The sequence below is a fragment of the Meles meles genome, chromosome 13 (genome assembly GCF_922984935.1).
Source record: "Meles meles chromosome 13, mMelMel3.1 paternal haplotype, whole genome shotgun sequence".
NCBI lineage: Eukaryota > Metazoa > Chordata > Mammalia > Carnivora > Mustelidae > Meles > Meles meles.
In genome coordinates, this window is record NC_060078.1 from 79,146,570 (window position 1) to 79,172,923 (window position 26,354).

Here is a 26,354-nt window from a genome sequence, read left to right on the forward strand (position 1 = left end):
ATCTTTAAAAATAATAATAATAATAATAATAATAATTCCTAATCTCAATAATCACTCAAATAGTAGGGAACACAAATGTGAGAATTTTATAAAGTCCTGAAACGCAGGGAATTAATAGTACCTGAAAATTCTAACTGTAGTAATTGATTCTGTAACACAACAAAGTTCTATACTTAGTTTTCATTAATAAAGGGTTTTCCCTGCTATGCAAAAGACAAGATTTTGTAGGTCGAGAGGAAAGCTCATGCAAAGGTAGAGGACCCTGGCATGTAGGCAAAAGTACCAGAGGCTTTATACACTGCGCTACTGGGCAAAGACGATGGTGGCTCAGGAGCAGGAAAATCGGAGGACAGTGCACAGAATGAAAAGATGAAAATGGGAACTAATGACCAGTGAAGAAACTCCTGAAACTATCTGAATGAAAGCTAGTGCTTGGAAACAGAAGAGGCAGAGATGGAAAAAGGAAATTTTGCCTTAAAAAATTATATATATATATACACACACACACACATATGTGTGTGTGTGTGTATATATATAATTTATACATATAGTTGTATATAATTATATATAACATATATAATATATATATCTCAAGACTTGGGGTGATTTACTGGATATATGGGGATGAAAGAAAGCGAAAGACTATAGCAGTCAAGTTTTCTAAATGGTGGCTTTCAGCTTTGTGTAAGGAAGTCAACACCCAGTTCACAGTATTCATCTTGTTCATTAACTTGCAGGTTGGTACTTCTGAAAAAAAAAAAAAAAAAAGTATTTTCCTCTGGAGACTGTCCAATACATAAACATGGGTCTAAGTTATGACCATAGGGGCAGGACATACAGAGGAGGGGGAAAAAAAAGAAACCCACTACCGTAGGCAACTTAAAATAAGTCTGCAGTACTAATCTCTGAAAACAAAACCAGGATACGTACAATCAAGGACTTCTAACTATTCTAACTTCCTGAATAGTCTACAGATCTGATCCTTTGTTGGGGTTTTTCTTTCAAACTTGGTGAATCCATCTAATACACAGTCTGGATAACAGATTACTTACAAAAAACTACATTCCAATTTTTCTAACACCACTCCACGGATTAAAAAAACAATGAAACAGGTATTGTGTAAGTAACTCCTGATCCCCCAACTTTGCAAGACACCACGTAGCTTTTAAGAAAGACCTACATTAACACAGTAAGGTTTTATTTTCAAAAAAATGAAATCCTGTTCCCCTTTCATTCTGTTATCCGTCTGCTGCCCGCAGCCACCCACCCGCCGCCCGCTCCGCTGCTGTGGGCGGGAAGGCTGCGGCCTCCACCGCAGACAGGCGGACGGTCTGCAGCAAGTACTCCGCGGCGCGTGCGGCGACCGCACCTCTCCTACCTGACCACCGACTCTCCTCATTGGACTGACCCCCCCAAGGGCGGACCCTCAACCGTCGTCCACAGCGCCAGCCTGCTCTGTCCGCGGGCCCACGTGCAAAAACCGTCCAGTTCCCGCGCGCCCGCGTCGCGCCTGCGCACACTTCCAGCCCTAGGCCCGGGAGCCGTCGCGGCGCATGCTCCGACTTCGAGTTCTTCCACCGCGCAAGTTTGGAAGCGCGTTGCCAAAGCCGCCCGGCGTGCGCATGCGTGTCTCCGGCACCTGGTTTTTTTCCCCACTGGGCGAGAAGCGGCGGGGCTTAGGTTTGAAGCCAGCCGAGCCGGAAGTCGCTCTCCTTCTTCGCCTCCCCTCGGTCCTGGCGGAAACGCAAGCCCTGGAAGAGAGGTTCCGGACTCGGCCTGGGCTGGCGGCGGCAGAATGGAGACCCGGGCCGAGGACGCGGGATTGACCCTCCGCCCGATCCTGTCCTCTTCCTGGGATGCGGCCCGCGGAGCCCTGACCCACAGCCTCCGCCTCACCCGGGCTGACCTCGGCGCCCGGGACTTTGACTGGGAGGAATCGCTGACACCGCCTGCCGCGGGGTGCGCCGGGCCGGCGGGGACTGGGGCCGCCGCTGCGGGACGGTGGCGCTCCTCGGGGGGCCGGGAGGGCAGGCGGGGACCGTGCGGGGAGAGGGTGTGGGCCCGGGATCCGGGAGCGGAGCCGGCGGCCGGTCTGGGCGGGGAGCGGGGACCGGGGACGTGAGTGCCGGGCGCGGGGCTGGCGGCCCGGGACCCGCACCTCCGCGGGGTCGGAACCGGTCCCCGCCTCCCCTCCCCGCGCAAAAGCACCGGCCGAGGCCTCGCGTCCAGCCGCGTCGGCGTTAGCACGAGTGGCTGTCGAGAGCCCCGTCGGCTTCCTGCTGGAGAAGATAGGCGGTGCCTCTCGCTGTCTCCCGCTTCCCGCTCTGGTGCGCACCGCAGGCGCCCAGGGACGTTGTCCGGGAGAAGTGAGTGCGGGGGGTGGCGGCGGCGGTCGAGGTCGCAGTGGGCCGCCAAGCCCTGCTGTCCCGAGGGCCCGTTTCCTGGGGAATCTGTGCCGAGCGTCGGGCGGTGCTTGGGAAGGTGCGGGGCCCTCCGTGGAGACGACGCGGGTCACGACGACCCGCGGCCCGGCCACAGGGTCGCGAGCGGGGTTCGGACGGGCAGACTGAGGAGCGTGCGGGACGGTTTTCTTTTCAGCCAAGACCTGGTGGTTTTGAAGAGCGGCCCGAGCGGCCCGGGGGAGAAGCCCTGCTTCCTCTACCTGAGCTGCGAGCCCAGCGCGGGTGAGGAGGTCGTGTCTGTCGGCCTTCTGAGTTCGGCCAGGAACATGGAGGTGTACCTGGGAGACGAGTACTGCGGCACCAGCCGGGGCAAGGGCGTCTGCGGCGACGCGGGGGACAGGTGTGTGAGCGGGGTCTCTCCGAGCTTCTGTGCTGTTTGCGGGTGGCCTGGCGCGGGCCGAGAGCAGCTGCAGCCACGCCGGAGGAGTGGAGGTTTCCCCTGTACGGGGCTTTGGGAGAGTCCGAGTCCGCGCGTGCATGGTGGTGAGTGCGGAGGTTTCCAGCTGGCGGAGGCGGGTGACTGCGTGGAGAGTCATACTAGTTCGTGGAAGACCTTGATTAGAGCTGATGTTCTGGGAAGTGTTTCTTATCTGTCTTCTTAACTCAGAGGAATCTGTTTTCCAATAATTAGTCAGTCAGTCTGGAACTTTGAACACATTTTCTCGGAGGAAGCCCATGAGGAATAATGCAGAATCCCCAGACTGGGCCATACCACCACATTTAACCTGGTTTTATATTTCCGATTTTTTTTTTTTTTTTTTTTCTGAATTCTTTTTCAGGGGGTTGGGGGGAGTGGCAGAGGAAGAGAGAGAATGTTAAGCAGGCGCTGTGTGGGGCCCAGACAACTGGCTCTCACTACCCTGAGATCATGACTGGAGCAGAAATCAGGCGTCCAACACTTAGCTGACCGGGCCACCCAGGCACCCCGGACTTTTTCCCCTGAATTCTTAAGATTCTGTCCTTGTCTTTCTTTAATAGAACCCAAAATATGAACTTTTATATACCGTGTATGTTGGAAATAATGGATATGTTTGTTGAGCTTTAAAATAGGCTCTTGGGGGCGCCTGAGTGCCATAGTCCATTGACCCACCGGCTCTTGGTTTAGCTCAGGCCTTGATCTCAGGGTGCGGAGATTCAGCCCCTCATCTGGCTCTGTGCTCAGCCTGGAGTCAGCTTAAGACTCTGCCCCTCCCTACCACACGTGTGTTCATTTTTTCTCTGTCTTTCTCTCTTGGATAAATAAATCTTAAAATACACTCTATGCTACATGATTATACGTTTGTTATCCAATTTAACTATCTTATATAGGTAGTAAGTGACAGATGTAGTCTTTTTACCCAGTGCAATTCAGTATGAATCCACAGTTCTTTATGTCTCCCCAGGAAAACTGAGTGTCAGGATTTATGTATTGTCCTTGCCTTCATTTTTAAACCTAACTATTAAAATTGATAATATATGGAAGTTTTAAGAAATTTTTTTTTATTTTCAGTGAAGATGAAAAGATTATTTTGTACAAAAAATACCTAAAATTGGAGTCCTCCACACATGCTTGTAAAATAAAGGTAAGCAATCATTGAATTATAACTAACTTGAAAACTGCAGTTGTTTTTGTAGTACATAAACTTAACTTTCTGGTGGTCGTAATGCTGTATGTCCCACGTGTGTTGTGAGCGGCTCTCCTAGAGCAAGTTGAGCAGGTGGTAGCAAAGGCTCCCTGGTCCTCGGTCGGAGGGCACTCATGGCTAATCCCCTGGGCTCGTTAAGGCCCTGTTGTTTGCCTTAAGATTATTCTCCCATGTTCTGCTGTCATTCCAAAAGTGGACCTTGCGGTCTACCCTGCAGCTGCATTTTCTATAATTATGACTGACACATCCTGTACATGAGACATGTCTCATCTTTGCGCAAAAATGCTGTGGTAATCACTTATGAAACAGAAATATGCTATGGTAATCACTTATGAAACAGATTATAAGAGTATGTGCTTAATAAAGAACTTTGTCACTTGCGTCAATCGGCCTGGTGTCCCTCGCGTGTTCTTCGCATTCCCTTTCCCCCGGGACTCTCCCTCTTTTTCCCCTTTCTTTTCCCTTTGCTGTTTGTCGTGCGGGCATGACACACGTGGTCCCTGATTTTAGCTGAGAAATATTTAGAAAACATGTAAGAAGAAATTCTCTAAGAAATTGTCTACATTCTCCTTTTAAAATTTTAACATTTACTAGCTGTGGCAATGCCAGGATGTATACTGTTATTCTTAGAGTAGTACTGTACTTTTTGCCATGAAAACTGAGATTAAAGCCTGTTTATTCTTTTATAAAACTTAGGTGAAAACCACAAGCAGGTTTTGTCCCAAAATACCCCAAAAAGAACACAGAGAAGTTTCAGGCAAAGGCACCACATCGTTAAAGGACTTGGGAATGGTGTCCTCAGCGTGACAACTATTGTTAAATATTAATTAACTAATTAATTAATTGTTACTATTAAAGCGAACTTTAATGGTGTCATCAGAATCTAGGGAAAGAATCCCGAACTGGACATTGTAAGCCCTGATTTAAGTGTGCTTTGTTCCTAACTAGCAGGAAAGCCTTGAGCAAGTTTCTTCACCTACTTGGACCTACCTTGAGGTTTATTTTAGGAGGCTGAAGACAATAAATCCTTGGATTATTGTCATCTCTAAATATTTTATCTCTGAGCTTGTTACTACTTAGAGAAGGCCACAGAACTGATAATTCCAAGATGATGTTTTAGGTAGTGAATACTAGTAGTATCTAAAGTCATTTAAATGAAGTGATTCATTCATTCAACAAATATTAGAGTTCCATTCGCTCCCAGATCCTGTACTAAGCATTTAGGAATTAGCAGTGATAAAATAAATTGGAACAAAGCCCTCACATTGCTAATACTTTAGGGAGCAAGGCAGAGAATATGTAGATTCAGTATGTGCTGTAGTTAGTAGAAATGCTTGGGAATTAAAAAGCAGGAAAGGGATCATAGGAGGTTAGCATGTAGATGTATAAACCTAGTGAGATGATTACTTAACTGTTGATGACAGTCCTGTTTGGTACCACGCTGAGTTTTTAGGTCCTGGATCTGTATCCACCTGTGTCTCTGTGTGATATATGGGATTAGGTGACTGTGAAGGTGAATGTTTTGTGACGATTCTATGGAAGTACATGGGAGCGCCAAGTCTTGTTTCATTTAGGGGGGTCTTATGAAGACTTCTGGAGTAGGGCTATGGGAAAGTTAAAATAAAAGTGAGAGCTACTGGTGCGTACCTTTGAGCCCTGAGTCAGTTGTCGGTTTGAGCCCTGAGTCAGTTGTCGATACTGTAAATTTTAGCAAGTAATCCTCAGAACAGCCATGTGGAACACAGCTCTCACTCTCCCTCATGTTGCTCCTCACTCAAGTTTTGGCATTTGCCCCACGTCACGTGGGCCATACATTGCAGAGTCATCATTGTATGCAGGTCTGTCTGATTCTAAATCCTGTGCCCTTTCCGCTTTGCTACTTTGTTGTCCATATCACACAGGAAGTGTCTTTTGGTTCAGAAACGTGGACAAAATGAGGCAGCATAAAGCATTGGGAAAGCAACTGGGGTGAAAGCTGGAAGAACTAGGTTCAAAGCTCCGCCTTTCCTACTTGGTGTCCTTTGACGAGTTAGAAAATCACCCTTGAACTTGTTTTTTTAATAAGTAAACAATCAAGCTGTATAAGATCATCTTGACATTCCTTTACAGTTTTAACTTCTAAATGACTGATAATTAATATTTTACTAAACACTTAGCATGGGCTCTACACAGCCCTATTTTCATTAAATATTTATATTTACACTGCAACTTGCAGTATGTTAAGGTCTCAGATTGGTACAGTTTATTTTCAGTTCCTTAAACTGAGTGAGTAAATGTTATTTTATGTTCCTTACCCCCATTTGCTATTTTATGTGTAGTTTGTTAGTTTAAAAAGACTTTTTTATTTAAATACTTCTGAGCCTCATGATAACTTGGATTTTTTTTCTGACCATGACTATGCTAGAGAAAAGTTAAAAATGAAAATGTATTTACAGTTAATTTTTTGATTCTCAAATGCTTCAATCTTAAGCAATAACAAGAAGTGACAATAAATGCTGATTGTTTTTAATATCATTTATTTTCTGGAACTCTTGCTTTATGATAGTTGCTCTCCTTTGGTGAAAAGCAGCGTGTGTTCATCAGTAAAATTGTGGTACAATTGAGGCGGGTTTCAGCAAATTCTTCAACAAGCTCTCCTGCTCTAGGATCAAGGATAGACCTGCAGAGGGTCCAAACTCTCATGGAGGCCATGGGGTCCAAGTTGTCACCCGGTGCTCAGCAGTTGATGAATATGGTTAAATTTCAGCAGCAGGTAGGTGGACATGGATTCCGTCCAGGTACCGTTAACGATTTCAAAATGACATGTATCGACTTGAAAGTTTTTTCTTTGAACTTTTACTGTTGATTTGACTGCTACCTTTATTTGCTTTTGGGATGCAAAATAGCATTTTGCAGACTTCTTCTACAAAATATCTTACTACAGATCTTCACAATTTTCTGTGAATTTACTCATTCGTTCATTCAGCAGATACTTATTAAGTGAATAAGGCACTGTTTTCAGCACTTTAGAAGGTTTTTCTCAAGAAGCTTAGAGATAAAGAGAAAATTAGAAGATGGTTGTGAAAAGGCATATTGGGAATAATGGAAGAATTTGTCAAACTTGTGACAGTTAAGCTGTTTTAAAAGAGTTTAGGGCGCCTGGGTGGCTCAGTCATTAGGCGTCTGCCTTCAGCTCAGGTCGTGATCCTGGGGTCCTGGGATCGAGGCCCATATCCAGCTCCCTGCTCAGCGGGAAGCCTGCTTCCCCCTCTCTCACTCCCCTTGTTTGTGCTCACTCTCTCTCTGGGTCTCTCTCTGTCAGATAAATAAATTCTTTAAAAACAAAAAGTTTAGGATGTTTTTAAAGTATGATCCACAGAATACCTGTATCCGAATTCTTTCCAGTTTTTACAAAATGGATATCCCAGCCACATTTTTGACTGGGATCCAGGGATCAGTTTTTTAAATAAGTATGCTAGGTTTAACTTTATAAAAGCATGCTGTGGTTTGAGAATACGTCTTTCAGTGCAAAGATTCTGTGAAGAAACAGATTGAAGATTTTAAAAAGAGGGGCACCTGGGTGACTCAGTGGGTTAAGCATCCAACCCTTGGTCTCAGCTCAGGTCCTGATCTCAGAGTCATGGGATCGAACACCTCTTTGGGCTCCAGGCTTAGTGGAGAATCCGCTTGAGATTCTTAACTCTGTCCCCTTCCTGCTCTTGAGTGCACACACACACACACTCTCTCTCTAAAGCAAATAAATCTTTTTTAAAAGTATGTTTTTAGGGACACCTGGGTGGCTCAGTCAGTTGGGCCTCTGCCTTCGGCTCAGGTCATGATCCCAGGGTCCTGGAACTGAGTCCCGCATCGGGCTCCTTGCTCAGCAGGGAGCCTGCTTCTCTCTCTGCCTCTGCCTGCTTGTGCATTCTCTCTCTCTCTGATAAATAAATAAAATCTTTTTTTTAAAAAGTATGTTTTTAAAATAATAATAAAATAAACTTCCCCATAAACAGCATTCCTCCAAAGTACAGTTCAGTGAAAGAATTTCTGTGGGGACTTAACATTACAGAGCCCCCGTACACACACGCACGCACACACACACATTTCCTTTGTCCTCACTATTCACCTTTTCTGCTTTATTTTTCCCCAAAGTATTTATCACACCTCCATCTACGGGATATTTTTTTCCTTCCTTTCTTCTTTCCTATCCTTCATTTCTTCAGTCTGTCCCTATGCTCTTAGCATGTTAGGCCGCACGAGGTCAGAATTTTAATCCATGTTGTTCATTGCCATGTTCTTTTTCCAGTGCTTGAAACAGGTGTTTAGTAGAGTTGATTCCTGGCAAATACTGAGTGAATGCATGTTGGTTTAGCTCAGTCCAGAAATATTTTTTTCAAATATCTAGAGAAATGTATGAACTGCATTTCCTTCGCTAATCTTGAATAATACTTTTCAATCTGTCTCTCACAAACTATTGTTCATGTATTTATTTATTTTTAAGTAGGCTCCACACCCAGCCTGGAGCCCAGCACGGGGTCTGAATTCACAACCCTGAGACTGAGACCGAGCCGGAATCGAGAGTCAGGCGTTGAACTGACTGACAGCCAGGTGCCCCTCGCACAAACTACGAAGAGCAGGAGCTGTGGGATGACACATCCCGATAGGGTTCCGTACTGCAGTTCTGGAGACCTGGCGGGCGCAGTCCGTGCAACGGTGACTGTGGATTGCAGAGTTCTGAGTTTGAGCCCCACACTGGCTGTAGAGATGACTTCAGATGTTTTTTAGAAAATCCACAGTATAGGTCCATTATTTTGATTTTAGATAGAGCCTTATACACCTAGTTAACACTTAGTTAAGCTCGAGGTTGTTTTGCTTTTCTCCTGTGGAAAAACTGAAGAGCATAACAGAGTGATATTACAGCCTTCTCTTCAAGGTTAACCAGAATCTTCTCAGGGAGTAATACTGCATGAGAACTCTTACTGTCCTGGAAATTCTGAAAGAAACACAGCCAAAAAGTAGCTCATTTTGGCCATTGGAAGTGTCAACAAATGTACCCAAAGTACATCTGCTTTTAAAGGGCCTATCTATGTAGCCTCCATGAAAAACTCATTGCAAAAGATATGCCTAAGTACAACTGAGTAATTTACCATGTGGAAAGTTGGTGAATGGTGTTTCTGAAAATTCTCAATTATTGTGCCTCAGTTGTGAGTGTTATATTTTATTGCCATAAATCAAGGAGGCCTTTGTAGTGAGACATTAATGCTAATGCAGTTTTACCAAGCATGCTAATATTTAATATTTCCTTTAGGGAAAATTGCAGTGAAATCACTAAAAGCCTTGACTCTGAAGTTCAGTGGTCTGGGTTCCTGTCCCAATTCTGCCACTTACCAGCTGCGTCCCCGTAGCGGGTTACCTTTAGCCTTGGTTTCACCTCAGCTGTGGTCTCTTCAGCTTAAGATCGGGTAGTACTTGTAGCCTACTTCGTGTGGCTGTTCAGAGGATCAGAGAAAGAATGCACCTTGCCTGACTCACAGGCAAGGTCACCCCAAAAGTTAGTCGTCACCACTACCGAGAGTAACGTGTATTTCTTTCCCTTGCTTAGAACTGTGTTCGAGTGGGAGAGCAGCTTCAGGCAGTTTTGGGAAATACTGGCTACAGACGAGTGGCGGACCTGCAGTCCTCAGCTGCTTCAGGAGCCTCCGACAAGTCCCCCTCCACGCCTTTCCCTTTCAGAACCGGACTGACGTCTGGAACCCTGACGGAAGACTTAAACGCTTGCGTCGATAAAAGTCCACAGCCGCCAGGTGGAGGAAACACTACACGCCTCAAGGACTATAACGTTGTGCCACCGAACCATTCTCTTCTCGACAATGACCTCAGAAATGCAGTTTCCTCTTTCCTGCCGAAGAAAGCAAGTGACACCTCAAATATACCTAACTCTGAATTGCTGCCTTTTCTCCAGAATTTATGTAGTCAGGTTAACCATCTCCACGTGGGACATAGCGCCAAGTGGCAGGAAGGCATCACTAAGGCAGGGGAAGGCGTTGTTGGTGTTGCGTAAGTATTTATTTTGAGACAAACGTGCTTTAGATTAGGTAGGTATGAGAATCAACTGAAGGGAAACAGCCTTGTCTCAATGTATACTGTCTAACAATCTGTTTTCAGAGATAATTTTAGGAGCTTAATACATTTTACCATGAACTCACTCACAGGGAATAACCATTATGCAGAATAGAATTGGTTGCTTTGAAAGAGGTACCTAAAAGTGAAGGTTTGGGGCACTTCCCAGGAATTTTGTGGACCACTTAATGACCATCAGGTAGACGTTGGAGTAGAAAGTTATTTTTATGAGTGGAAAGGAGTTGTGGACTCATAAGCTTTACTTTTTTGTTTTGTTTTGAAAGATTTTATTTATTTGACAGGGAACACAAGCAGGGAGAGTGGCAGAGGGAGAGGGAGAAGCAGTTTCCCTGCTGAGCACAGAGCCCAATGTGGGGCTTGATCCCAGGACCCTGGACGATGACCTGAGCTGAAGGCAGACGCTTAATATACTGAACCACCCAGGCGCCCTAGCTTTACATTGTTTTTATTTATGTTTGTAATGTTCTTCAGCTGCATATGTCAAGCATGTCATTATAACAGAATTTCTTTGTAGATCATGTTTGGCCTGGGCTAGTTTTGGAATAACCAAAACTGTATTAAGATCGTAATTATTTATATAGGTAGGATCTTATCTCCTAATCTTATAATATCATGCTTTAACAGCACCTGTTTGAGTAAGAGATGGTTAAGAATTTAGTATGTTCCCTATGCTTTACATACATGTAGTTTGCCAAAATAATCTATTAGACTAGAATTCCTGAATTCTAGTGAATTCTAACTCAGGTCATCATTTTGGTGTACCTACTTTGTCACAGTTTAATCGCTTGTAACCTAGAGTTTTCATCTGAAGATGACTGGTTTGGAACTAAACAATTCCATCCCAGCCATCAGGACCTAATTAACATTTATAAGGTGCCACCAAGAATAACAGAATACATATGTTTTTCTAGTACCAGTGGAAGAGTCACAAGGATAGATGATAAGTGATAAAGTACCTAACCAAGCACTGAGATCACACAAAGTATATTCTGTGATCATAAATGAATCCAACTAGAAACCAGTAACAAACACAATAACAACAAATTTCCAGACATTTGGAAACTTAACAACACATTCCTAAATCTGTGGTTCAAAAAGGAAATCCCAATAGAAACATTAAAAATACTTGAAAACGAATGAAAATACAGTAGATCAAACTGTGGGAGGCAGCTAGTAAACAAGTGTTGAGTGGGTATTTATGGCACTAATACATTAGAAAAGGGGTGAGCTCAGTAATGCAAAGCTACAATGCAACAAAGATGAAATAGTCCTATATAACCATTAAAGAAATTGAATTTGTCACTTAGAAGCCTAGCAAAATAAATCCAAATCAAGCAGAAAGAAGGAAATGATGAAGAGTGGAAATCAACAAAATTAAAAACAAGGAAACAATAAAGAAAATCTGTGAAGAAATTCAATGAAATTGATAAACTTTTAGTAAGATTGGCTAGCAGGCGTGGCAAGGATGAACAGAGAGAAGACACAACTCACCAATATAAGGAATATAACTGGAGATGTCCCTACACATCCTAAGTCCATTTTAAAAAGGGAATATTGCAAACAACTTTACGCTCATAATTTTAACAATTTGGAAGAAAAGAATTCTTCAAAAGCCACACAATACCAAATTCAACTAAAATAAAATAAGCAAAAAAGAGTACTGTAACCATTAACAGTTCTGAATTCATAATTTGCAAGCTGACATAAAATAAATATCTAGGCCCAAGCAATTCCACTGGAGAATTCTACCAAACCTTTACAGAACACCAATTGGTAAACACTTCGCAGAAAAGAAGAGGAGGAAAGACTTCTCAGCTCATTTTATGAAGCCAGAATGCCCTGCAAACAAAGTCAGATTGCTCCAAAGAGAGTAAGATACATAAAAATACATGTAAAATATGTGGATCCATAAAAAAATTACAAAAACATAAAAGTTTAACAAGACACAGATAGGGTCCATAGACTGAAAATTACAAGATGATGAGGAAAGAAATCAGAGAAGGCCAGAATAAATGGAGAGACATAACATTCATTAATTTGAAGATTCAATATAGTAACTATCCATTTTCCCAAAATTAATCCATAGGTTTACTGCTATTCCCTCCAAAATTCAAAACATCTTTTATAAATTATTCTATCAAGATTATTCTATAAAGTGGAAATGGAAAGAAAAAGGAACTAGAATAGCTGAAACAATTTTGAAAAAGAAGAGTAGTGAGAGAGATCATTATTTCATTTCAAAACATATTATTACATAGCTACAGGATTTAAGACCATGGTATTGGGAGAGGGACAGAGACACAGATCAACAGAATAGAGCACATGGAAATAACCCCAAACAAGTATGGCCGACTGGTTTTTGACAAAGGTGCAACAGCAAGTCAGTGGGGAAAGGGTAGTCTTTTGTTTAACACATTGCTATGCTCCAGCAGTGGAATATCCAAAGAGCAAAAAAAAAATGAACTGTGACAACTATGACCTAAACATACCTCAAAATGGATCAAGCACTTAAAACATAAAGTTTTAAAACTTTTGTAATATGTTGGGGCGCCTGGGTGGCTCAGTGTGTTAAGCCTCTGCCTTCGGCTCAGGGCATGATCTCAGGGTCCTGGGATCAAGCCCCGCATCTGGCTCTGCTCAGCAGGGAGCCTGCTTCCCTCTCTCTCTGCCTGGCTCTCTGCCTACTTGTGATCTCTCTCTCAGTGAAATAAATAAAATCTTTAAAAAAAAAACAACTTTTGTAATATGTAGGAAACATTGTGGGGACCTAAGACTAGGAAAAGTACTTTGATGACACCAGAATCACAGTAATGGAAATGGTGATATATTGGATTCTATCAAATTTAAAACTTCTGCCTGTAAAAGACTCTGCTACAAGGACTAAAATACAGATTACAGGCTGAGAGAAAATATTTGCAATTTCAAGTTTAACAAACAACCCATACTTAAATACCTGTGAGAATTCAGAAAAAATTTCAATCAGAAGATGGGCAACAGACATTTTACTAGAAAGGGTAACACATGAAAAGATGATCATCATTGACTTTGTGGCTACTAGGAAAATGCATTTTAAAACCACAAGGTACTACTTCACAGTTATTCCAAGGCTGAAATTTTTTAAAATGGTAATACCAAATGCTGATGCAGATATGGAGAAACTGGATCTCTTCTACGTTGCTGGTGGAGGTATAGAATGCTACAGCCACCCTAAAAATACGTTGGCAGTTTCGTGAAAACTAAACATTACATTAACCGTGTGGTCCAGCAATCCTACTTCTAAGCATTTATCCCAGAGAAATGAAAACTTATGTCGACACAAGAAACTATGCCCAGTTCTTCTAACAGCTTTATTTCTACGTAACGGTCCAAAACTGGAAGCAACTAAAATGTCTTAAACTAGAAGAACAGTTAAACAAACTGTGGCATATCCATATCACAGGATGCTAATCAGTAAAAAGTAACAGACCATTGACACACGCAGCAACTTGGATGGCTCCCGAGGACATTCTATGCTGAGTGACAGGAGAATCTCAGAGGGTCACACACCAAGATCGCATTTGTGTGACTTCCCAAAATAGAGTTGTAGAGATGGAGACCGTGTTGGTGGTTGCAGGCGTCAGGACCGCATTTGTGTGACGTTCCCAAAATAGAATTGTAGAGATGGAGACCGTGTTGGTGGTTGCAGGCATCAGGACTAGAGGGCGTCAGGGAGTGGCTGTGACAATGGGGATATGTTTGTAGTGAAGGAATAGTTGTGATCTCAGTTGTGATGTGAACGTGTGTACGTGTGGGAGGACGGTACCCGCGCTCACTGTCCCAACATCCGTTTTCTGCTTTTGTATTCTCCAGAGCTGGGTGAGATGTAACCATTGGGACCATTGGGGGAAGGGTACTGGGGAACTCTCGTATCTTTACAACTTCCTGTGAAGCTGGAGTTACTTGAAAAAAAAATAAGTTTTTAAAACCGCTCATAAATTCTAGAGTGGGGTTCTCAAACTTTTTGGTCTTGGCACTGAAAAATAATTGAGGACTGTAAAAAAGCTTTATTTATATAGAGTATATGAAAGGATTCATTTGTTTAAAAATAACAAACCCATTATGTTAGTAACAATTTTTATGAAAAAGGTATTTTCTAACGAACAACTCAGAATGGTGTTAGGTGACATGTAGAATCAATGTTAGCATCTGCTCCGTTCTCATCTGTGTTGCCCTCCAGCAAGTGGTGTCAGTAGCCGGTGAGAGCACAGAAGTGCTGAGAACAAATAGGTTCATGCTGAAGACAATATTTAGACACTAAATTGACTGCCCTCAGACTGTCTAAGACACAAAGAACACACGACCACAGCTTCTGTTGCTCCCCCGAGCAGTGACATCACACCTCGTGTAGCCTCTGGGAAATGTCAGCGTATGTTCCTGAGGATCCGAGGGTGAAGAGTTCAGACATCATCTTGGTCATCATGTGAGAACGCTTGCTATTTCATGGAAGCTGAACAAGTCACGGGTCCACGGGGTGTTGTGAGCCACGGCCTGAGATTCACTGCCCTGGTGTGCATTGATTGTGAGCCTGAGAAACTGGAGTGCTTTTACTGTTGTTGTTTTTTTTTTAAGATTTTATTTATTCATTTGAGACCTCATGAATGGGAGAGGGGCAGAGGAGAGCCAGACTCCCCCTTCCCCCACACACCACCCCTCTGGAGCAGGCACCCTGAGCTCATGACTCCAGCTGAGGTCAGACACTTAACAGACTGAGCCACCCAGGCTCCCCTTCTAAGTATTTTTATTTCTATCTGCCCATTCCAGTTACATTCGTTTTTACATGTTTTCATATTAGGTTAGAAGAGAACCTTCCAGTGCTTAGGTTGTGCGGGTGACAAGAAACAAACCTTGAAATTGTGGGGTTGCTTGGGGAAGTTCTTGGAAGACATGTGGAGACCTTAAGAAACATTGAGGCAGATCAGTTTTGATTTGGGGCTCAAAATCCAAGACCCTTATAGAGACTTGTTCTGTGAGGGGGGACATTCCATCTTGTCGTTGTCATGCCCTCATTTCACTTGTGTGCTGAAAAGTGGAAAGAACCAGAGATACGGCACGCTTTGGGCACTCAGGGCTGTGGTTGCCTGTTGTAGGTGGATTTTGGCACAAGAGACACCTCGTACCCAGACGGCAGTGTTGCGGAGACAGAGTTCCATATCGTACTTTGGGGGCTCGTGTTTTGTATAGTTCGCTTGTTTCTATTAGGATATCAGGGATAATTGTTACACTGGTTTTTTAATTTATTTTTAGAATGGAAGAGCAACCTGTGTGCTCCTACTTGGAAAAGATTCTTACTAAAAATATGGAACTGCTGGAAAAGAAGCTTGTGGATTATATCGATCAGCGAATACATCGACTTCAGGAGCACGTGGACAGGAAGATGGCTGTGTTGATGGGCCTGCTGCAGAATCCCTCCTCCCCACCCCCCGGGATGGCCCTGACACAGTGTGACTCTGGAGAAAGACTTTCCAATGGAGAGAGATAAGTGCTCGACCCGTAGGATGCATTACAGATGTTTATTACGTATTTGTGGCAAAGCCTAAACCCCCAGAGTTCAAGGCAAGGATTTAATGTCATTTGGGGGCATCATCTTACGTACATGGAGCGACCTCAGTGTTCATTTTAATGTACTTGTTACTGTCCGTCCAGGGCTGTGCACGAGGATTAACCTGATAGGGTCATCCGCTATTTTTGTTCGCAATATTGTTTACTTTTAACAGAAATTTATGTATATTTCTGGGTTAAGTGTTTAAAAATGTTAAAGGTTTTTAAGGCCATACATGAGTCCCTGTTGTATAACGTGTTTGATAAAGTACATTTTTATTTATAAAGGGGTTTATATTGTAGTCTTAGGAGTATGATAAATGCTTAAAGTATTGGGTAATTTTTCTTCTTCAAATTGATTTTTCATGGAAAATTGGATACTTAAGACTTAAAATCCTCTCACTCGGATCACTATATTTGTAGTGTTTAATTCCGAGAGTGAAGTAAGACGGCAGTGTTGATGACGTGCAGAGACACATACCCCTCCTGTGGCTGCTCCTATGTGTCTCAGTTCACTGTAGCAGGAAGTTGGAAAGTTAAAATCAGATCTGTCCTATTCCTTGTTGGGATTATTATCTTAGATCTAGTGTTTGATGTAAAATGGGAGAATGCCTCTTGTTTTAGCTCAGTAAACACAAAGTATAAGGAACCCCGACTTTTCTGAGCAGCAGTGGGTGCCTCCCAGAGCTCTCCTCTGGGGTGTTGAAACTGAGACGCACTGCGCTTGCGCACGGAAGGGTTGAGGCGTGGCCGTTAGAGGATCGTGCTTCTCTCCAGCAGATGTCATTTTCGGGAATTAGAACTGTCATGTATGTGTTGAAGAGTGAGGTATTTGCACTTAAAAATAAACATATCTGCTTTGGAAACTGCTTGTCTTAAGTAATGGAAATGCTTTATTTTCAATGAATCTTTGCTTAAAATACTTTATTTTTATGCAAGCGAGGCATTTCACACTAACATAATGTTTTGGTGAATTTATTCTTTACAATAAGGGCTCATTTCGATACTTTATTCATGTTTCCGTAGCACAGCAGTACAGGCTGTGACCCACAGTCACTCGAGGATTTGCATCTCACATTTTCTAGTCTTTTCCAACAAGGGACATTCACAGCATGTATCACAATAGCATCAGGTTTCCTTTATTCTTCAGAAGAAATGTGTCTCACCCAGAAGAGTGCCCCATGACTCACATTAGCCTCACAGTTTACAAAGTAGGAAAACATCTGTCCTCATCGAAACCTCTCAAACCCTAACAGCTCCCGTCCTCACCACCCTTGTCAACTACAGCATCCAGGATCTCGTCGCTGTCCCAAAGAAGCAGGGCTCAGGACTGAACTGCTTTGCCAAGGATTCTGTAGAGTCAGGGGTGGGGGGGAAGGTGGATCTGGAACCCAAGACCCCTCGCCTTCCACGTCCGTCCCTCCTGTTCCTCGTGCCCGTGTGGGAACTGTGGGGTGGGATCTTCTTATTTAGAATTCGTTCCCCTTGAGGTTGGACATCCAAGGCTGCTGAAAGCGGGAGCAACTCTTCCCCCCGGGTCCCCTCCCTCAGGTAAAGCAGGTTTCGCCTCTTCCCAGCCCCTTCCTTCCCTCACACCCCCACGTCCTCATTCGTAAGGACAGTCCCAGGCCCTGCACTGGGCACGGCAGAGCAGGATGACTGTTTTCCACCCGTTCTGACAGGGTCTGTCCAAACGCCCTCAGAATCCCGACAGAGGGCCAAGGTGCCCGAGAGGGAAACGCAATGGCGGACACACCCCAGTTCTCCCTCCAACCCGAGCCCCTCACTTGCCGTGGAAACTTGCACAAGCGATTCACTATTTCTTTGCCTCAGTCTCTTCTGCAAATGGGGAGTCACAGCCTTCGTCTGGCCTGGGGGTTCCCGTGTTCTCGACGGGAAGCGCCTGGCACAGGCCCGGCACACAGGCAGCGAGCGTCTAAGTGAGAAAAGCTCATCTCCCCTCCCTCCCTCTGCCGTGCTGCCATGCCCTCCCTCTCCACACACCAAGAATAATGCAGAGGATTCTCGGTAGCCCTGGAAGTCCCCCTTCCCCTCTGTATCCGTGAGGGCCACAGAGAAGTCTGCTCCCCCGCCCAGTCATACGGACACGCACCTCCCAGCGTGGCGCCTTGACCAGCGGGGGCGGCAGGCAGCGCCCCTGGGCTCGTGACCTCTGCACACCCGTTCTCAGGCCCCAGCCGCCCCCACCTGGACCAGAATCTGGGCCCAGGGCCGAGCAACCGCACTTTCGAAAAACCCTCCGTCGAGTTGCCCTGAGACTCCCCAGCTTTAGCACCACGGGGATTGGGTAAGACTTTGAGCCCTGGGGGCGCCTGGGTGGCTCAGTGGATTAAGCCGCTGCCTTCGGCTCAGGTCATGATCTCAGGGTCCTGGGATCGAGCCCCACATCGGGCTCTCTGCTCCGCAGGAAGCCTGCTTCCTCCTGTCTCTCTGCCTACTTGTGATCTCTCTCTCTGTCAAATAAATAAATAAAATCTTTAAAAAAAAAAAAAAAAAAAAAGACTTTGAGCCCTGGAGCCAGGTGGCTTGGATTCCAGTCCTCTCCCACCTGTAGTCAACTGTGACTTTGGGCACAAAGGTGACTTCTCTGGGATTTCTTACGCACCGAGTGGGGATTAGATTGCATCCACCCGAGAGCTGTTGAGAGGCTTAACCGAGGAAGTTCTCCCCGAGCCCTGAGGGAGGCTCCTAGAGCAGGGCCCTGTGCTCAGCTTGGCCTCACGCTGCCGTGACCTGGGCACTTAGAGAAGACGGTCGTGAGTAGGTATGGATTTCAAAATGAAAAGTTAAAGAAAAAACACCCGATGGCCTCGTTCCCACCCCCGGGGATTCTGATCTAATTCTCTGGTGTTCAGCCTGGACATCTGGGTTTGGGGAAGGTCCCTGCTGATTAGAATGCATAGCAAAGGCTGGAACTGCAAGTTTCATGTTTTAGGGCCTGGAATCTGGAACTAGACTAACTGGGTACTGATGCCAGTCATTGTACTCACCATGTGACCTGAGACAAGTTCGCCACCTCCCTGTGAGCCGAACCTGGGGCACAGTCTTTGGGCAGGGACTGTCAGCCATTCCTATCACCTGGGTTTGGGGATTTACTACCACAGCTCTGGGAACAGCTGACATCTTCCCACAGAGATTCATCGTATGGCTGAGACCTTAGCCATCCTCTTTAGAAAGCCACATCCTCGACTTGAAACAAGAAAGGTGTTCTGATGCTTTTGTGTTCTGGTCTTTCTAGTGGGCAGGTGCAATCCTCCTTGGGATTGAGTTGCACAACTAGGGCTTTGTGGGTCTTACCTCCTACATCGGATCCCCATACAACCCCCGTACAACCATGTAGGTAAGAGTAAACTGTATTTGGCTCATCACACAGTAAGATACCAGAAATGGATTTCCCCTCCATGAAGTTCTGAGTATTTCTCTAGGTAGAGTCCATAAAGAGTAAAATATATTAGGCCTGAAGAAAAATAATTTCAGAAAAAAGCTTTGGGGCACCTGGATGGCTCAGTGTGTTAAGCCTCTGCTTTAGGCTCAGGTCATGATCTCAGGGTCCTGGGATCGAGTCCCGAATCGGGCTCTCTACTCAGTGGGGAACCTGCTTCCTCCTCTTTCTCTGCCTGCCTCTCTGCCTACTTGTGATCTCTCTCTGTGTCAAATAAATAAACTCTTTTAAAAAAATAGAAAAAAGAAAAAAGCTTTGATTGAACATGAATAAAAACATACTTCTTAAAAGGACATAAGGGTGATACTCCACTTTTAGAGGAATAAAGCTTTTAGTTTCTTTATTTTTTTCTGGGCCAGTGAGTGATATCCTTACAAATATAATCTTTTACAGTAAAAATTGGTCTTTTTACTAAAATATAACACTTATTGTTTTGTAGGTATTATTTTATTTTTGAGATGTGATTGACAAATAAAAATCCTTTGGTTTAAAGGTTGTATACCATGATGCTTTGATATATGTATGTAATGTAGAATGATGACCCAAATCAAGCATATTAACTTTTCACCCCAAATAGTTCCCAGTCTAAATGTACCTGTGGTGAGAACACTTGATATCTACACACTTAGCAAATTTCAAGTATACATTATAACCATCTGTAGCTATCATGCTGTACTTTAGGAATGCAATATTTAGGGGCGCCTGGGTGGCTCAGTGGATTAAGCCGCTGCCTTTGGCTCAGGTCATGATCTCGGGGTCCTGGGATCGAGCCCCGCATCAGGCTCTCTGCTCCACGGGGAGCCTACTTCCTCCTCTCTCTCTGCCTGCCTCTCTGCCTACTTGTGATCTCTCTCTCTGTCAAATAAATAAATAAAATCTTTAAAAAAAAAAAGGAATGCAATATTTACTCATCTTGGTACTGAAAATTAGTACCCTTTAACCAACAGCTCCCATTTCCCCCATATCTGATCCCTGGTAACCACTATTCTACTCTGTTACAATAAGTTCAACTTTTTTAGATTCCACATGTAAGTGATATGATGCAGTATTTGTCATTCTGGCTTGTTTCACCTTGCATAATGTCATCCAGGCTCACCCGTGTTCCTGCAAATGGAAGGGTTTCCTTTTTCCTTTTTTTTTAAATTTCATATAGTTAATATACAGTATTAAATTAGTTTCGGGTATAACAATGATTCAATTCTCTATACTACTCAGTGCTCATCAGAGGATTTCCTTTTTCAGACTGACCTAAAGGTGAGACCCGAAACCATAACAGTCCTAGAAGAGAGCACAAGCAGTAATTTTTCTGACATCAGCCATTGCAACATTTTCTAGGGTTGTCTCCTCTAAGAAAAAGGAAATAAAAGCAAAAATAAACTATTGGGAATACACCAAAATGAAAAGAATTTGCACAGCAAAGGAAACAACAACAAAAAAAGCAACCTGCAGAATAGGAGAAAATATTTGCAAAAACATACTGATAAGGGTTATATATCCAAAATGTATAAAGAATTTTTGCAACTCAGCACCAAAAGAAAAATCCAATTATAAAATGGGCAGAAGACTTGAACAAATATTTCTTCAAAGAAACGAAGAGACCCACGGAAACGTGAAAAGATGGGCAGCATCACTCATCCCCAGGGAAATGCAAATCAACCCCATAATGCGCTATCACTGCGCTACTATCAGAAGGGCTAAAACCAAAAAGACCAGAAATAACAAGTGTTGACGAGGATGTGGAGAGAAAGGAACCCTTCTGCACCGCTGGTGGAAAGGTAAACTGGTGCAGCCATGGTGGAAAACAGTATGGAGGGTCCTCAAGGAGTTAATAACAGAACCGCTCTATGGTCCAGCAATTACACTTCCAGGAATACATCTGCACAAACGCTGTGTTCAAGAGATAACCTGCTCTCCACGTTCACAGCAGCGCCCTTTACCAGAGCCAAGACATGGAAAAAACTGAGTCCACCAGTGAATGAGTGAAGATGTGGTGCGCGCACACACACACACACACACACACACACACACACACACACACACGACACACACAAGAATATTATGGAACCATAAAAAGAATGAAATCCTGATTTTTGTGACAACATGGATGAACCTTGAGGCCGTTATAGTAAGTGAAATAAGACAGAGAAAGACAAATACCTTATAATTCCACATAGATGTGAAATCTAGAGGAAAAAGAAAAAACCAAACTCCTAGAAAAAGGGATTAGATTTGTGGGTACCAGGGCGCCTGGGTGGCTCAATGGGTTAAAGTCTCTTCCTTCAGCTCAGGTCATGATCTCAGGGTCCTGGGATGGAGTCCTCCATCCACCTCCCTGCTCAGCAGGAAGCCGACTTCCTCCTCTCTCTCTGCCTGCCTCTCTGCCTACTTGTGATCTCTGTCAAATAAATAAAAATCTTAAAAAAAAAAAAAAAAAGATTTGTGGGTACCAGTAGTAGGGGTGAGGGCGATGTAACTGAAGGGAGGTGGTCACCAAAGGTACAAACTGGCGGTTCTAAGATAAGCAGCAGGTCTCTAACATTCAATACATGACTCTCGTTAACTCTGCCACATGGTGTGTGGTGTGTATGAAAGTTACTAAGGGCTTTAATTTAAGAATTCTCATTAACAAGGAAAGAAAACCTTTTTTTTTTTGCATATGAGAGAACGGATATTAATCTTACTGTAATTTCACAATATATGTAAGTGAAATCATCATGCTGTACATCTTAAACATATACACAGAGCTGTGTGTCAATTATATCAGTAAAACTGCAAAAAACCCCAAGGGTTATTTTCATTAATTTTTTCTATAGTTTTTCTGATCTCTGTTATATTATTTCTTCTCTGATTATTGTTATTTCCTTCCTTCTGCTCTCTTTGGGTTTAGCTTGGTTATCTCTCTCTAGTTTCTTCAGGTATAAAGTTAACCTATTTATTTGAGAACTTTCTTTTTTCATACCGTAGCCATTTATCACTATAAACCTCCCTATGAGGATTGTTTTCACTGCATCCTGTAAAGTGTGATATATTTTGTTTCCATTTCTATTGGTTTCAAGATACTTTATTTGCCATTTGGATATCTTCTTTGACCTATGGGCTGTTGGGGAGTGTGTTATTTAATTTTCTTTTTTGTGAATTTTTCAGTTTTTATTATAGATTTCTAATTTCATATCATCATGGCCAGAAATATGACTTTAGTCTTCCTAAGTTTCTTTTTTTTAAATTTTATTTATTTATTTGACAGACAGAGATCACAAGTAGGCAGAGGCGGACAGAGAGAGATGGGGAAGCAGGCTCCCCGCTCAGCAGAGAACCCGATGTGGGGCTCGATCCCAGGACCCTAGGATCATGACCGGAGCTGAAGGCAGAGGCTTTAACCCACTGAGCCACACAGGCATCCCGTCTTTTTAAGTTTCTTAAGACTTGTTTTGTAACCCAGCATATATGTCCTGGAGAATGTTTTGTGTGGGGGTGAGAACACTGTGTATCCTGCTGCTCTCGTATGTTTGAAAGGTCCATCTGGTCTAAAGTGCTAATGTCTCAATATTAAGTTTCTGTCTGAATGATTTATCCATTGTTGAAAGTGAAGCATTAAATTACCCTACTATTACTGTACCATAGTCTATTTCTCTATTCAAATCTGTTAATATTTGCTTTATAAGTTTGGTGCTTTGATATTAAGTGCATATATATTTATAATTCTTATATCTTCTTGAAGAATGAATTCATTTTTCATTAAAATGACCTTCTCCTCTCCCGTTACAATTTTTGACCTGAACTCTATTTTATCTGATACAATTAAAGCTACCCCTACTCTCTTCTTGAACATCCTTGTCTAACTGTGGTATCGGGGTAATGCTGGCCTCCTGAAATGAGTTTGGAAGTATTCTTTCCTCTTATGTTTTCTGGAAGTATTTGGGAAGGATTGATATTAATTCTTTAAAAATTGACTTTTAGAAGTAAAACACCTGCTAGAATTCTTTGGGTTTTTTATATTTTTACATGTATTTGTATATATTGTCACATCATCTGGAATAAACCTGGCTTAATGTTTAATTTAATTTAATGCCCTACTAAATCTAATGTCCTACTAAATATATATGAGTACTTTTTTCCATATTGAGAGTAGCAGAAGGTGTTAAAACTAAAGACCTCTGGCAGGTGCCTTTGAAATATCCCTGTGTTGATGGGAAAAACTGGTTCAATTTTCTTACCTTCAGACTTGGTCCAGTTCAACTCTGCCAAACGTGGCACAATTAAAAGGGCCAAGAGGACGAGCCTTCTCACAGCCTCCATAGTCAGGGGAGGCACAGCCTGAAAAGGCGGGCAGGCTTGTATACCTCCCAGTGCTCCAAATCTGGTTTCAGGGCTTTCTGGGACCTTCAGGGGAATGTCTCTGTTTGACCGTGTAAGGGCCAGATTTATGGGAGAATGGAGCAGCTGGTGACTGATTTCTTATCAGCAACCCCTAACACTGAGTGTTTGCTCTCCCCATTCACTCCTGGAATGTAAACAGAAAGTTCCCAAGTAGAGCTCTTCAGAGGGGATCTCCAACACGTGGCGCCCAGTAAGCACCGAGTAATTCTTCCTGGCCCCGACCTGGAGTCGAAGCTCGGCCCTCCTGCTTGTGCAGGTCACGGACGGGGTGGCTCTACTGATACCTTGAGCCTCCACCGCTCTTCGCTAAAGAGGAAAGGCTTTGGGTTCTAAAGGCGGTGTGGCACGTGGGCAAACTCTGGATCCGGCTGGGTTGCTCAGAGATCCTGCCAGGGTGCTGACACGGAGGAGGGGGATGGCCCAGGACAGGGAGGAAAGAGGAAGGGCAGGTCCGGATTCAGGAGTTTCAAACCATTATGTCCAGAGAGCCCAGCAGCAGGTGGATTAACGTCCCTTAAGTGTTGTGTTTTGCAGATTTGATAGAAAGGAACCCTGGCATCTGACGTGAACAAGTGGGTGACTGTGTGGTGTCGCCCTCTCCTTTCTCCTCCCTCCCTGCCTCCCTTTCTTGTTTTCTCTCAACAGATCTTCATTAGTCAGTGTTTTAGGGCTTGAGAATTCTTGAACACGAGAGACACAGTCGTGCCTTCATGGAACTCGTATTTTAAGTGGGAGAGACAGACAACAACAATAAAAAATTCAAATAGGGGGACGCCTGGGTGTCTCGGTGGATTAAAAGCCTCTGCCTTCAGCTCAGGTCATGGCCTCAGGGTCCTGGGATCAAGCCCCGCATGGGGCTCTCTGCTCAGCAGGGAGCCTGTTTCCCACCCCCCAACCCCCTGCCTCTGCCTGCCTCTCTGCCTACTTGTGATCTCTGTCAAATAAATAAATAAAAAATATTTTTAAAAAAATTCAAATAGGGAGAGGTCTGTGAGTATAACCAAGCAGGGTGAGGGGACAGTGACTGACTCAGTAGTGGGGGTGGGTGCTATATTCGAGTGGAAAGAGAATGCATCTTGAAGATGAAATCTCAGCAAACGGGCTCTCGTGCGTGATCTGGGCTAGAGGGGTGCATTAAGGCAGAAGAAAGAGCGAGTGCAAAGGCCCTGAGGAAGCAGCAAGTAGCTTACTCAATACATGTGCAAACTAAGGGCAGTGTGACCTGTGTGGTGGGGATCAGTGAAGGGAAGGGAGATGGGAGGCAAGGAAAGGAGAGGCAGATAATGAGCAAATGGTGAAGGAGCTTTGGTTAGATGATGAGTTTGGATTTTATCCTAAATTCAATTGGAACTTAGAGTAAGGAGAAAGCAGTAGGTACAGACTGGATATTCTAGGTTGAAATCCTTTCTGGTTGCCCTCACCCCTTCTGTGATAGACCATCCTGCAGCCCAGAACCCATCACTGGGCTCTAAGGATACTGGGATTCTGGGGGAGGGCATATGCCTATATTGGGACTCGAAGGGAATCCGTTCCCAGTCAGGCCCCCAGATCAGGCATTTGGCATCATACCAGTGCCACAGTGGCAAGGCCAGCACCTGCGACATTGGGAAGCTGTGCTCACAAGCTTGGACACTCAGCAAGGTACCTGGCACCACTCCACTCGGTTCCTGTCAGCTCGGAGACCTCTGCGGCTGGCCACGTACCATGGGTACTGGGTGTCCTTGTGTGAGAGTGAGCAGGGGGCAGGAGTACAGGGTAGGGACCCTTCTGATTACTAAGGGCTGCTCGCCCTCAGCTGTGTCCACAGACCCCCATGCTACCCCACTTTCTCACTAAAGCCCTCTCCTTGTGTCCTATGGATGTGACCTCCCAGTTCCCTGAACCGCCGTCACTGAGTCTGAGAGCTCTGTGGCCACTCTCCTGGAGGGGGAGGGGCACTGGAAGAGGGAAAACACACTAACTCCTTCCCCGGAAGAGGAGGTAAATAGTTCAGTGATGTTTACTCTTTTCCCGGTATCCTGCAACTTAAACACTATGATACAATATTTTTTTTTTAAGATTTTATTTATTTATTTGGCAGAGAGAGATCACAAGTAGGCAGAGAGGCAGGCAGAGAGAGTGAGAGGGAAGCAGGCCCCCCGCTGAGCAGAGAGCCCGACGCGGGACTCGATCCCAGGATCCTGAGATCATGACCTGAGCCAAAGGCAGAGGCTTAAACCACTGAGCCACCCAGGCGCCCCATTGATACAATATTAAATACTACTTAAATACTGATATAAAGTCAATACATGCTATATTACAAGATATGGGAGTACGAGAAGAAAGAAAACAGATTTGCCTAATAATATGTATATTATGTATACGTATACATGAATACAATGTGTATGTATATATACACCAGGACCTTCATAACAAGGAGGAAATACTCGTGTTAATTACAGTCCTTGGTTCTGTAACTGGTCACATAGCAATAGGTGGGATTTATAACTACCTTCCACAGCTCATCCTATATTCTTTTTGTTTTCACACACAGTTTGATGACCCAAACCTTCATTCCTGAAGGGTCTAGGTCATGAGTAGTCCGGCCTGGACTGTTAGTTGTCCTTTTCCGTTGACCTCATCCTCGAGCATGGTATTACGAAGGGGTGCCCTGAGGGGATCCTGCTTTTCAGACATACTCCTCCCCTCTACTGTGTAATCTAGTTTGTCCTTGGAAGTCTGGATGGGTCA

At 44.1% G+C, this 26,354-nt stretch overlaps 1 protein-coding gene across 1 annotated transcript; it reads left to right on the forward strand.

Moving 5' to 3' along the window:
• The first annotated feature begins 1,252 nt into the window (after window positions 1-1,252).
• LOC123954941 (ATPase PAAT-like) lies at window positions 1,253-16,681 on the forward strand. The gene is made up of 6 exons (XM_046026347.1): window positions 1,253-1,959; window positions 2,599-2,802; window positions 3,952-4,024; window positions 6,633-6,839; window positions 9,669-10,123; window positions 15,491-16,681. The coding sequence occupies exons 1-6, from the start codon at window positions 1,796-1,798 to the stop codon at window positions 15,723-15,725; spliced, it is 1,338 nt and encodes a 445-aa protein (XP_045882303.1). The 5' UTR covers window positions 1,253-1,795; the 3' UTR covers window positions 15,726-16,681.
• Window positions 16,682-26,354: the final 9,673 nt, after the last annotated feature.